Source organism: Penicillium alfredii (assembly GCF_028826965.1).
Source record: "Penicillium alfredii strain IBT 34128 chromosome Unknown utg000010l_segment0_segment0, whole genome shotgun sequence".
In the NCBI taxonomy this organism is placed as follows: domain Eukaryota; kingdom Fungi; phylum Ascomycota; class Eurotiomycetes; order Eurotiales; family Aspergillaceae; genus Penicillium; species Penicillium alfredii.
In genome coordinates, this window is record NW_026622707.1 from 1,990,518 (window position 1) to 2,005,374 (window position 14,857).

Here is a 14,857-nt window from a genome sequence, read left to right on the forward strand (position 1 = left end):
ACTTCTTAAACTAAGCATCCTTAAATCTACTAAGGATTAAGCCTTTAGATAGATCTACTAGATTAGGTAGATAAATAATTATATCTATTAGGTCCGGCTGTTAACTAAAAACTCTGATATAGAGAGGAAGATTATCTAACGCTAAATAACCTATTAAGAGCTCTAGTATAATAGTAAGGTATAAGGCTAAACGCCTACTTTAGAGATATTATAGGTTAGGGCTAGTAGATAGTATACTTTATTATAGTATAAGATATAAAATATCGAAGCTACTGACTATTAGACTCGTCCTATTACAACGGAAACTTTACGAACTAAAGTAGCTTCTCACTAGCTCCCAAATATAGCGGACTACATAACGGGCGAAGAGGAGTAATATTCCCAAGGTACAAAATAGGCGAGTGTAGCTGTTCATGTTGCCAGCAAGCAGCTGCTGCGCGGAGGCAGAGGTCATACCAAGACCAGGGAAGAAGGCTTCTAAAAGTGTCACCTGGGAAGGGGGGCTGTAGTACGAACCACCTCCGCTCTGTCACAGATGGATCGGCGATGTGGGTTTGCTGAAACATTTTGTTCATGCCTTTGGGGATTTTTTGCGGTCCCACTTGTTTCTGAGTTGTTTGTTGCTCGAAGATTGCAAGCTTTCAGTCCCATGATTTTTGAGGACACCTAAGTAAATATCCAATCAGCGCCCCGGGCAATGTGCCACGTCACAAGGTGGTGTTTTTAAATTATGCGTGCTTACTGTAGCTACTCCTTCTCGTTATGTGTGGGGCGGGCGCTCGCATGCTCGCCAAGTTTTACGAGCCTATCCGGGCCCACCAACTCTAACTCCGAATGAGTGGGTCTGTGGTGTCAACTCCCTAATAAGCGCCGAGATCATAGAGGGAGAGACGGAGGGGAGGGAAAGGTGGAGAGAAAGATGATACGTGTTTAATTAGTTATTCATTAGCCCCCTTAAATTACTTTATAGGGATAGTTTCTTGTAATTCAGACACTGTTATTTTTGCTGCATACCATTGGTTGATTCAAAGTCACCTGATTCCGTTTTCCGACAACAGGAAATCCTCTCTTCGAGTTTCCTTTGAATGTCCTCCGGATACATCTTTGGATCGCGAGGCCGGGTGAGAACGGGTGAGAATCACCCGAGTCGCGCGACCCTCCGCACTGACCCCCTTCAGCTGAACAAGAGCAGAATATGGTTGGTGCGAGACCTTCTCTGAAACAAATTGGTTTCTTGGCATCTGCACATCGTCATGGTTGGTAGGGTCACTAGCACAAGGTTCGACTGTGTTCGCAAGTTCCAGTCACGTGGTTGGGATGAAAAGTTTGGCCTACACTACGTTTACCTTGAAGCCTGAACAAGCTTCGCCTCTCCCGCATATCCTTGATGTTGAAAACTCTTATCAACTATCCGCGACAAGATAAAATGCCAGCCACGGCAACCTCTGCTTCTCTCGTTAGGACCGACTTAGAGTTCAAGTCGTACTCTGAGGATAGGGACTTCAGAGCCGAAGGGAAGCCTGAGCCGAACAGTCGCTCCCAGACTCTGATCTACCATCTACATGACAAAAAATGGTGGATCAAAGTAACTTTTAAGGGCGCAGTTCCCTCCGTGGCTCACAGTATCCAACCGGAGCAAATCAAATCAAAACCCGAACGACGAAATGAGTTCCAAAACCTTGTAACGATGATCGATTTTCAATCGCTGGATCTTCTGGATGACACTGTGACTGAACTGGTTTTGCATGAAGACGCGAAAAGTATCGAAGCTGTTAAGCTGCATCGCGAACCGAAAGATACCAATCGGTTTGCGAAGCTCATTCCAAACCTGCGATTTTACATTCAGGAGGATCCTTTGAGAACGGTTTATCCGATATCCTTACAATTTCCATCTTTTCGAACCATCGAAGTCGCAGACTTGATACTTGAGAATGAGATCACCGCCGGAGTATTTCGTGTTTTACACAGGGACGACAACATTCGATATATTCTCAAGGTGGTCAACCGTCCTTTTTACCAACCACGCGATTCAGAAGTTATACGACAAGAACTGCAAAATCTCGAACACTTTAAAGGTGTGGCAGGAATAGTCCAGCCAGCTGGTATTGCAGTGTTCAGCAACCCATACGCAACCTTCGCAAGAGGTAACCAACAGATGGTTATCAATGGTATCCTTTTGGATTACTATGGCGGTGGCTCCTTGCAAAACGTCATGGATGAACAGCGTGTCAAGGAATACAACTGGGAGCGATGGGCTATTCAAATTGGGAATGCTTTACGCACTCTACACTCCGCGGAGAAAACTCATATGGACTTGAAGCCTTCAAACGTTGTTTTAGACAACGATGGAAATACGGTCCTCATTGACATTAGTGGCATCGGCGGAGTAACGCATGAATGGCTTGCTCCGGAGATACGGGATGAAATTTCACCCTTTGATCTGCCATTCCAAACACGTCGAATGAACGACACTTGGGCCTATGGAAAGGTTCTGAGTGAAATCGCGTCAAAAGTCGATGATAGCAACCCCTTTGCGGAGACTCTAATGCTCGTTGCGGATCGTCTAACTCAAAATGTTCATACCCGATGGACTCTATCTAAAGCAATTTCTCAGTTAGAAATTGTTTGATTTCAATTCGTCAAGTTTGCTTAGAATGGTCGCATGATGATGAAAGATATGTCCACATTGAGTATCCCCCCAGCCAACAAATTGACGATTTCGGATGCCATATTCAGACATAATCCCATTCCACATCGTCCTCGTCAAAATCACCATTCATCCTAGAACCTTCATACTTGATTAGCGAGTAGCCACAAGATCAAGTGATGTTACAGAATAAATATCTTACCTGGCCCCTCCCGTCTTAAGCCGGGTTTTTTATCGCATCCGTGGATTCCACACCAAGCTAAGCCGCTGGTTGAAGCATCTTCGAGCCTTCCAGGCTTACACACAGTCTTTGTTCTTTTGGCGGGTCCACATGCCGTTCTCAGCATCTTATCGTAGTGGCCACAGTTGTGCACCCTGACCCGGTAGTCACACATTTCGAAGAGGGTAGTTGGAGGAATAGAAAGTTAAGATACTTTGTAGATGAGACTGGATGGTATTTGAGTGTTGCTTGTTTGAATGAAACAAGTACTTCTAGCTTTGCGCGAGACAGGCACATTTAAATATGTGAAAAGGATCCATGCCAAGGGAAGGAATGATAGAAGCGCGCGCCTAGTAAGTAGCTTGGCGAGTACGAAACACCTTATCCCTCTCCTTATTTGCGGCTTTCTTTATATAGATTTATTAAATAATGAGGCAGCGATCCGCTAAGGTAACCGCTGGGAAAGCCAACTCTAACTGTGTGTTGAAACAATAGCATCTTGGCATCTGCAGGTCATTCATGCCTCTGTTCCAAAACACAGGTGCTCTGGTCCTTCGGAACTGTGCTAGTGACCTGTGGGAGTTAGCAATGAAGGGCCAGAAAAGAGTGGTCACTGCACGAATCGTCGCACCGGTCAGTTATGGGTGGACATTTTGGCCAACGGGCAACAAAAACCCGTGAATGCGGTGGAGTTCAAAGGGCCACACAATATGATACTACGCCCGAGGCAAGGAATCGCCTCACTGACGGCTGGCACTCCTAGCACATGACTGGACCGGAGCGCTGGCACCTGAACCTCGTGCATGGTAAGGATGGGCCAATCTGGGCTCGCCTGATCGCAAAATTATTGCCTACAGTATTTTGGGACACCAAATTCAACCTGAATGTGACGCTGCAGCCACCTGCGGTCTCTATCACACGTAGCGTTTCGAATGAATAGAACCATCCTCACTCAATACTCGGTATATCTTGGATCTGCACACGGCCACAAAATAAGCACCTTTCAAAGCGGAATTCCATAGGATGCTTTTCGTCGGTCAGGGCTTGCCGTATGCTGTTAAAAAGATGAACTTCATATATCGCTCATGTGTTGGACGAGGCTCCTTTTGACGCTGGTCGTCACGAGCCTTTGGAGATTTTCACCCCGCGTCGCGCGAACCGCGCATTGACCACTCAGCTGAACTATGCTTTAAATTTATTGGATAATATCACTTCACCTTAAACGCCCAGTAATCTTGGCATCTGCACGTCACCCACCACCAGCAGATACGGCGCGAGTACCTCTGAATAGCCGCCGAAAAGTGACCTCAGATAATGCGCCAATCAAATGACTATGAGTTCCCATGCATGCTCTGGTAAGTGTCGCTAGCCCCGGTCACATGCGAACAAGTTTCGGTTGGAGGAACAGTTCTCGCTGATTTCCCCTATCGTGCCTCACTACCTGCTCCAGGCAAATGATAAGCAAAAATCAAAGATGGGCCTCGTTGAGAGTAAAGTTATGCTCCAAAAGCTTTCACATGCCTGCGAGGAAGCTGAAGCACAAGGATCCAATCAAATAGATGGGATCTTGCTAGATTCCTATGTGGGTGTCTAGGCAGATACTACAGCAACTGGCTAAGAGATCCTAGACTACCCAATATCTCCAAGCTGTCTGGACACGAATTCCCGAAGGTACTCGACAGCGTCTGACTGGTATTTCAACAAGAAAGCCTGCGACATCCAGGAAGAGAAAAAGGGCCAGAAAAGCCAGAATTACACTTTCCAAGTCCGTTACAAACAACCTGTCCCGTTGGACGCAAAATCCATCCGAATTCTTCACCGAGTCCGATGAGCTTATAGATTTTGGGATCACCTGGTGCTGTTTTATCGGTTGGTGTTTTGTTTGGAGCGTCGCAGAGGGGATCGGCCGCAACATCGTCGACCGATGCCGCCCACCGACGACACCAGCCAGCATCGAGTTTCACGCCGGCATCCATCTCGGGACCTCGCACGCCTACGCCTGCTACTGCCGAACCAGAACTCTAGAAACAGTCTCTCACCGCAGCGGTTCCACAGTCAGACCCATGCAATGTGCAACCGCCTCGCTAGGCCACTCCCGAAGTATTTCTTGAAACACTCTACTACATATTAAGAGTGAGGTTCTTGGTGAATAGACTGGAATGTATGCTGTATTTTATGTTGAAGCTCCTATAACCATACTCTGCCTTGCCTTTTTGATTGCCGTACTCTAGTATACTTAGATTGAACCAGGGCTGCTTCCTAGATACTAGTCTAAAAATAACCTCGCGACCTCTGACCACGGTCGTCCCTCGTCCCTTCTCAATTTTAGCAGAAAATCCACCTTGTCCGAAGACTATAGTAAGCGTCTCCTAGGCTTCCGTTAGGCCTCGTTACGATAATCCTAAGATCGCGAGTTTAGTGATAATTTCGTCGAGTGTCTAGTTAACTATATATCTCCGTCTTTATATATTATAGATATAGTTCGTTTATATAGTCTCCCGTATACTATTTATAGTAATAATTTATCTTTAGAGTTATCGTTAACGAGTAATAACTAATTAAGAGGTATCTTTAATAGTAATAATAGGGATAGGAGCTAAGAAACCTCTAGAAGGAATATTATAAAATAAGTATTTCGAGGGCCGTAGCTCTAGATATAGAGGACTCCGCGATCAAAGATCTCTTATATTTTATCTAAGGTAGTAGCAAAACTATTATCTAAAGGGGTTTAGGACTAGTTAACGCTATTCCTAACGATATTATTAATCAAAGCTTTGGTGTTTCCTATTACTCTCTTTATTCTTTTCTGTGGGCGTTCTTTTACCTTAGGACTAGATATACCTAATAACAGTGAATATCTAGCCGTTATAGCCTATATTAGCTAATTATTAAAAAGATTGCTATTGTTTCTACCTCCCTAATAGTTATAACGTTATACCCTACTTAGAGGATTTATCTTAGTATTTACTACTAATCTATTAGTTAGATAGGTTAGGATGACCACAGAAACGGCAGGTAATCGCTCTAATCTAGTGGGCCTTATATATAGTCGCGGACGAAGGGAGCGGGTGCTAGTCAGAGGAACTTTCAATTGTTCAGCCGGACGAGTTCGCGGCCTAAGCCGGGGGGATGTAGGCGTCTGACTCTCCTCGGTAAGTCTGCCTCTTTCATCATTATCCGGGCTAGTCTCTCGAACGGAGGGGCCATGAATCTGGACCCTTTGGATTGTCAACCCGTCAATCGGGTCTCCCCCACAGTCTCCGCAGCTTTCGGTCCCGGTCTCAGCGTCGTCAACGACAGATTCGTCACATATGAAAGCTTCAGGATTAGGCCCGATTTGGGGGTTCGGACTTCCCAGAGAACCTAGCGAAGGTAATAGCGAGATATACTCGCAAGCAAATCGAATCTCGGGCGGAGTAGGATCCTTGTCGCTCTCACTGTAGGTTCTTAACGACGCAGTACTATCTTGAGGAAAATCCAGACTATCAGTTGGAGCAATGGCCGGGCCTATTATATATTAGAGAAATAATCCGAATAAGGAGATAATAGTCGCGCCTACGAAAATAACGCAAATCTGGTTCTACTAGTATATAAGCTGGATCTAAGTCACTAGCAGCCTCTAACAACGGGCGTCGGTCTGGATACCCTAGTAGATAACGTTAGTTAGGCTTGCTGATTTCGGTTCTATAAGTAGTTCGATATACCTATAGCCAAAGATGTGCGCTGGCTTTAGGGTATATCGGTAATAGTTCCGTTCACGAGCCCCGAGTCGCAATATATATCTAGATCTGCCTCGTGCGCGATTAGGCCGTTTTCCGCTATAGCCATCCTCTCTATTTTAATATTAAATTTATTAGGAACTATACGTAAATTAGGATCTCTTTTTACGGGAGCCCGAAATCCGGGGGACGTATTTAGTTTAGTATTAGAAACTAGAGTAATCGTAGTTCTAGAGGAAGGTAGTCTAGATAGGGTTATATATAAAAGAGTTTATAGAGTAAAAGAAGTCTTATATAGCTTCTAACGGGAGATAGGGAAGATATATAACGGGGACTTAGTAAAAGGGGGATAAGAGTAAAAGCTAATATTATTAAGGCTAATATATATAGCGTTGAAATTCTTTAGAAGGGAAATAAAGTATATTAAAAAGAAATAGAAGAAGGGTCGAGAAGTATTTATAAAACAACCGAAATCATTTCTAAAAACACTACTAAGCAGCACCGCTATATTAGTATATCGGTAGAGACATATTCAAGCCGTACACTAGGTAAGGAAATATTTCTATTCTATAATAGGGCTTGTTTCGCTTCGCACTATAACCCGCCCTTTTCTATAGCTATCACTAATCTTATATTTATAAGTAGCAATACAGAAAGATTTCCGATTCGCAGAAAGGGTATTAGGGGCGGTTCGCTCGAACTCCTTTAGACTTCCGCATAACCCAACTTGGGTCGAAGATCTCGACCCAAAACCTAACCCGGACCCAACCCGGACCTAGTACTAGGGCCCCAATAAAACCTAGTAGAACCTAATTTAACCTAATTTTTATATAATTCTAATTATAAAGCTTTTTAGTTATTAGGATAATATACTATTATTAAATACTATTTTTGTTCTAATAAAAACTATAATTATAACTCTTATAATTTATAAAAAGAATATTATATAGTAATAATATATTTAGAATATATAATTTATTAATTTAAGACTTTAAGATAAAAATTATATTATATAGTAGGTATATATAGATAAAAGAAGATATTAGCTAACCCTTTCTTATACTAAACATAAAAATATATATTAAAGTCTATAGTAGTACTACTACTTTTTATATAAATAAACTATATATATTAGAAATAATAAAATAGATATAAATCTAATATCTAATATTTCTTTATTAATATATAAGTATATTATAGTCTTAATTATATAAAAGAATTATTTTAAATATTTTTTCTGGATTTATATAAAATAGTAATATTAGCTGATTAGATTAAAATTTTTTAGGGATAAAACGAAAAATCTTAGGGTATTACTTTTACCTAATTATTTAGATTAATAGGTTAGTCTATAGGTTAATCTATTAATCTATTTCTTACTATCTATTAAACTTTATATATATTAGTAGAGCTTATTCTAATTAGTTATAAAATTCAGTACTAGGATAGTGCTAAATTCTATCTACTAATAAAAAATAAGTATTAGATTTATATATTCCCCTAAATCTACGATGATTTATCTTAGATTATTTTTCTATATCTCGAGTCTCTTATTATAAAAGGGTTATATAATCCCCTTTTTACTAGATATAATAAAATATATACTTTTTTATAGTAGTCTTTCTATCTCTATTAGAATCGGGGTTTTAATCTATCTACGCGATTACTTAAAACCCTAGTTTTAATCTACTTACGTATTTATTTATAACCCTAGTTCTAATATATCTACGTAAAAAGGTTAGTTAGTTAGATTAAAATTTTTAGGGGATAAAAATAAAAATCTTAGGATATTACTTTTATCTAATTATTTAGGTTAATAGGTTAATCTATAGATTAATCTATTAATCTATTTCTTATTATTTAATAAGCTTTATATATATTAGTAGAGTATCTTCTAATTAGTTATAAAATTTAGTACTAGAATAGTACTAAATCCTATCTATTAATAAAAAATAAGTATTAGACCTATATATTCCTCTAAATCTACGATAATTTACCTTAGATTATTTTTCTATATCTTAAGTCCTTTATTTTAATATACTATTACTATATCTCTTCTATATCTTAGTTATCTATCTTATACCCTCTTTTTTTTATTAAGAGTAAGGGGTTTAAATTATCTATCTTCTATTCTAATTAACTTCTTAATACTCTTTTAGAACTACTAGAAAGCTAATAAATTAAGTAAAGCCTCTCTTTTATTATATTATTAATATTAAAATAATCTAATAATTAGAAAAAGACCTAGATAATTTTTAATAATATAAATAAAGTAGAGTTTTCAAACTAGTAGCTTAATATCTAAATTAGTGGTTTTTATAATACTATAAAAAAATAAACTAAAAAAATCTATAATAGAGTAATATATAGTTATATTTTAATTAGATTTTTATATTTAGTAATAAAAGAGCTAAAGCTCCTATATAAATAATATAGTAAGATTATAAACTATCTAGTCTATATTAAGAATAGGATAATAGATCTCTAACGCTATTAAAATTAGAGTATATATTAGAAAGGCTAAAATATTACTAAATATTTAATAATCTAATATCTTATAGAATATATAATATATTATATAACTATTATTTAATTTATAGATTAATCTTTCTTAGGCTAAGAACTTCTTTTAAATAGCCTAACTAATTATCTAAAAACTATAGAAATAATAATTAATTACTATAATAATTATTTTATAGCTTTTTTTTAAATTATTAAATATCCTAAATTCTAAGCCTTTTTTTAAATAATCTAATTATTATTATTTATCTTTAGTTTCCTTTTTTATTAAACTATATAGTATTAAATCTAGGGAATAATTTAAGATTAATAAAAAGATTTATTTTAGAAGCTTCTATTTAAGATTAAGCTTTTTATTAGTTTTAACTATTAGATATTATTATTTTAATAAATATTTATAGCTATCTCTAGCTATTTTATTAATATAGACTAGAATTATTAAAAGGTTTTATTTAGTTTTAAACCTATTTCTAGTATATATTCTAGATAGAATCTTAGTATAATCCTTTTTAATATCCTCTAGAAATATTAGATTAAAGACTAAATATTTATAATAATAATTAATAATATATTAAATAACTCTATCTTTATTTTAAGTATCTAAGATTCTATTTAATTATTAGATATTAACTCTAAAATAATAATTATTTAGATCCTATATATTATATATATAATTTAGTTAAATTTAAAATAACTATTTAGTTAGATAAAAATAAACCTTTAGAATAAGATAACTAAGATTATTTAATCTAAGGAATATATTTAATATATCTATCGAAAAATATAAAAATAAGATATTATAATAACTCTTATAAAGATATATATCTATACTCCTTATATATTAGTTAAATATTAATCTATTTTATATTTTATATTAAAAACTTTATAATCTTTATTAATATAAGCTTTTAATATTAAAAGTCCTTTTTTAGTCTCTAGCCTAATTACCCTTAATTAGTTCTAATTTAAGATATTTAAATTAGATAGAATTTAATCTTTTTAATACTCTAATATATAAAATAGTTATAATTAGTCTTTAATCGATTTTACTCTAAATATAATTATCTTTATCTTAAAATTAATATAGATAAATAATACTAGATTAACTATCTTCTTAATATTATTTAGCTATTTTTCTAATTTACTATAGTTCTCTTAAAAATAAAGGATATTACTATTTATACTATCTTTATTATCTATAATAAATTATTTAATTATTTTAAGAGATTAATTAAATAATTTAGTAAAAAAAAGATTAGATAGAAATAATAGATATATTAAATCTTTAAATTAGCTAAAGATAAACTCTATAAGTATTATTTTATAATAGATAATAAAAAGCTTAGTAATATCTATATAATTAATATTATTTTAGCCCTTTAGTATAAGATTAAAATTTTTTAAACTAAAGACTAAGACTATCTTTAAATAGATTATAATATCTAATATTAATAAAATCTTAAAAATTAGCTTCTAAATTACTAAGCTAATAATATTCTAAACTCTTAATTACTATCTAAAATAAAATAGTTTTATTAAACTAATAAATTTAATATATTTTTAATAGCCGATTCTTTTATCTTAAGCTTTTAATCTAAGATAATATAATATATTAAAAAAGATAAGTTTCTATATATATCTTTATTAAAACTAAGGTTCTAAATAATTACTTAAAACCCTAGTTCTAATCTATTAAATTTCTATCTTTCTATTTTTATTAGAACTAGGGTTTTAAGGCCTATCTTAGAACCCTAGTTTTAATAAGAGTATTATTTTTAATCTATCTAAATATTATATTAATTATTATAATCTATTTTTTATCTAGATACTATCCTAATCTTATTCTATTAATTATAGAAGGATTATTAATATAAATTTCTTATATTTATAAGCTTTATCTATAATCTCTTTTTAATTTTAGTTATTAATATTAATATTAAGCGATTATTTAATTCTATATATAATATTTATTATTATTAATAAAAGATATTAAATATATTTATTATATAAAATCTAATAATATTTATATATATTATTAAATTTAAAGTTAAAGAGAAGTAGCTTATATTTATTTAAGAGTTTTAGAAGTAAGATAAATTATAAATTATATAAAAGAAAAAAAGATCTAAAAGGTTTATAAAAAGATTATACTAATTAATAAGAATAAAAAAAAGGATACTATAGATCTAATAATTATAATTAATATATCTTATTAATTATAATAAGAAAAATTAAAAAGTAATTATAAAGATAATTATAGTCTCCTATAGATTTCTAGTAAAGTTCGTAAATATCTATAAATACTTAATAATTATAAATTTTAAAATTAAAATCGATTAATATTTAAAATAATATTCTCTAGAATTATTTTTTAAGAATTATTCTTTTAATTACTATAAAAAATTATTTAACTAAAATAAATATAATACCTAAAAATATAGCTAAGAATAATATAATTTATAAAAGTTATAGTTAATAAAATATCTATCTAAATAGATTAAATAGATTAACCTATTAACCCGTGGGATAGGTCAAAAAAATCTTAATCTATCTATAGATCAAGAGGTCTAACCCACGATCTACCCATAGGCTAACCCACGGGTCGACCTATATAGGTTATCCGCGGGTCTGTCCAGGTCTAATTATATATGAATATAAGTCAAGTCCTATTATAACCTGTCCCTGGGCAGACCAGTTACAAACTAGGCCAAAAGACCTATTAAACGGTCTGTTGTCGGAAGACGAATCCGTCAGCTAAGCAGGAGAATGGAATCCATGTTATGGACCCTGTGCACACCAACCCACAGATAGGCCACCGAGACCCAATGGATCTCGGATCACTGATCCTGAGCGGAAAACCAGCGCACGTGACCGGTAGAATCTGTCAAAACAAGGATATCAGATGATTCTGAACTAGCCAATAGCACGCAGAAAAGGTAACAGTGTCTGAATTGTAGAAACTATCCCCAAATGCACCAATTTAAGGGGTAATATAATGACTAATAAATGCACAGTTATTACCGGAATTACTTCGATCCGAGCACCGAATCCACCTATTCCGACAATTTTGTCTATTTACTCCGGGTGAGGTACATCAACTTACTACGGCAGAGGTTCTTGCCTGTGACCAAGGTTTCCTCGTCTCCAGGATCAACATTTCTTGTTCCTCGGAGCTATGTATCTCCTGGGGACTGATGTTGTAGCTCCCAGGAGCTCGCAACATCGTGTCTGTCACGGATTTACATGGAGATATACGATGAGCGGAGGATATACGGACAGACATTCCAAGAGTTGAGACGAGAGCTCAGATGCAGATTGCGACCGAAAAGAAATCCAAAGTGTTGGTCAAGCATTTCTCACAGTCGACTGCGAACCGCTTCTTCATTCCACCCATCTCTCTCATCACCATCAATCGGCGGTCATGTGAACGTCTCCAAAGAAGCAGTAAACCTATCCCATTCCTCCTGCGAAAGAAGCGGAGAGTCCGCATATTCCTTCGCCTCAGTACCGTCGAGCATATGGTCGAGATGCGGAAGACAAGCATCGAGCGCACGAGAATCATTCTCAAATTGTGCCTCGCGCGTCAACCCAGCATGTTGGACATACCAGCTCGAATCTTGCAACACAACTCCTGCTTCGTAGAGTGCAAGTAGGTTGGGATTCACGCCTGCCTCAACGGCTGCTTCATACGCCATGCGATGCCCCATAGCCTCGACAAGCGGCTGGCAACGGGGAAGAATGGCGTTGGTTATATTCCACGCTCCGGTGGCCCTTTGTCATGTTCTTGATGATGTTGTGACTTTCGTCAAAGAGCCCCTGTTCGTGGTGCGCAAGCAGGGCAGAAGGGTCGCGAGCAGCGGGTAAGCTGTATCGACCCAGAAGCAGTTCCGAGGCCAGTCCTGGGAGGTTGTGAGAAAAAACCAGCCAAATACCGAGAATGGGGAATCCTTACTGATACATAAGGCCAACACATCCCCCTCCGCGATAGACATGCCGCGCGTTTCGAGCTGGCCTTGGATAATGTGGTTATACTCAAAGAGCCCTTGAGCTCCGCACCGCTCAGCCAGGCTGTAGAGACTACTTTGCGTCGCGGAATTCAGAACCGCTTTCAATGTCGCCGCGACTCCGTGTCGCACGGTTGATTTTGTGCACGGTTCCATGAATTGTCGAATGCACTTCTTGGTGTATGGCTCGAACACTGCGATCTGTGCCAGGGTATGCAGAATGAGCCGTTGCTGCGTCCAGAAGGAGATGATTGGCGTTGGCTTGCCATCGTTACCCTGGACGTGTCGTCGTATACTATACTTCCCTGCCACATATACCGATCGCTTCAGGACGGGGATCACGACGGATGATAGGCCTAGAGTACCAACAGTCACGCGCCCAATAACGGACAGGAAGTGGTCTTCCATGTTCCGAGGTTTCTCAAGGGAGCCAAGGAGCGCGGAGCTGGGCAGTCAGACATGGTTGAAGGTGGTTACCGAGTGGTCGATTGGCCGCGATCCGGCGCGGTTCGGGAGTTTCTGTGAGGTGATTCCATTATGCATGCGGTAGCCATCGTTCAGCCAGACGATGAATGGTCGGAGACCGTGATCTTCGCCTGCCACGATGAGTCGAGCCATTACGACGCTGACTCGCGGGAAGGCTTTGATCGGGCGTGGTGGGTGGCATGTATCTTTGCAATCGTCAACGCCGTTCCCTTCCAAGGTGAATGCCAAGGACAACTTACTTGGTTGCTCTTGGGCTCGGCGAGTGTAGGTCAAACTTCCCGTCTGGCAACATTGTTGCTGTTGTCTCCAGGTTCCTGGCGTCAAGACCATCCAACTTCTGTAAGAACTACGCTCTGCAAAAAGAGAAAAACCGTCCTCAGCCTTTGGCCATTGATAATGTTGTCTTGGAGATGACATACGACACTTTTTGTCATTCCTAGGAGCTATAAGTGTCCTAGGAATAGTAGTAATAGCTCCTAGAAATAAATATTTATTTTAGGATTAGCTTATATTATTATCGGATAAAGCTTAGACCGGTCGGCTATATAACGAACCTCCTTATATCTCTTTAGCGGCTTCTCTCCCCCGTCACAATATCTACGTGGTTAGTTTTACTCTCTTGCGATATCGTGGTATATATTCACCGCTAAAGTCCTAAAAATAAAGCTTATCGCTTTCCGATTGGTAGCTATCTCTAGACCAGAGCTATATATACCGCCGCTATGTAACCTCTCCTAATATAGATAAAACATAACCCCTCAAAGCCTATATACTGACTACTTTAGTTTAGGTAATTATTTGCTATTTACCTTAAGATATTCGCAAGCCTTAGCTAACGGGAAAGAGAGAAGATAATCGATAAGGCACTAGCTATTCTCTCCTGCGAAGTAAAGGGATAGGGTTCAATCAAGCAACCCGACCCTATAGCTCCCTTAAGCTCTTTCAACATAGGGCTTAGAAGGCGAACCTGAAGGCTTAACTAAAACGGACCAATATATATATGTTTTAGGTAAAAATGCCCATAATAAGTTGTTATCGGATCTGCTAACTCCGACCGAAAGACGCCAATCCTTTATATTCTCCTTCCGACTCATTTCCTTATAATATGGATTTCTCTCCCTGGCTATATTTTGATGATAACTCCGGTGAGCCAATGGATATAGAAGAAAGTGGGCCGACCGTCGACTCAACGGAGCCGGTGAGTCTCGGTCTCGGGACGATCTGACACGCCTTTCCACGGCATTCCAACCCCGTCGTGTCA

At 37.3% G+C, this 14,857-nt stretch overlaps 2 protein-coding genes across 2 annotated transcripts; one reads left to right on the plus strand and one right to left on the minus strand.

Annotated features, from left to right (window-relative positions):
* Positions 1–1,426: 1,426 nt before the first annotated feature.
* NUU61_008286 (uncharacterized protein) lies at positions 1,427–2,629 on the plus strand (the record flags this gene model as incomplete). The annotated part of the gene is made up of 1 exon (XM_056658811.1): positions 1,427–2,629. One exon carries the CDS (start codon positions 1,427–1,429, stop codon positions 2,627–2,629), a length of 1,203 nt encoding a protein of 400 aa, XP_056509104.1.
* Positions 2,630–12,525: 9,896 nt separating this feature from the next.
* On the minus strand, positions 12,526–13,728 carry NUU61_008287 (putative acyl-CoA oxidase; the record flags this gene model as incomplete). The annotated part of the gene is made up of 4 exons (XM_056658812.1): positions 12,526–12,828; positions 12,866–13,005; positions 13,059–13,530; positions 13,588–13,728. 4 exons carry the CDS (start codon positions 13,726–13,728, stop codon positions 12,526–12,528), a joined length of 1,056 nt encoding a protein of 351 aa, XP_056509105.1.
* Between the last annotated feature and the right edge of the window lie 1,129 nt (positions 13,729–14,857).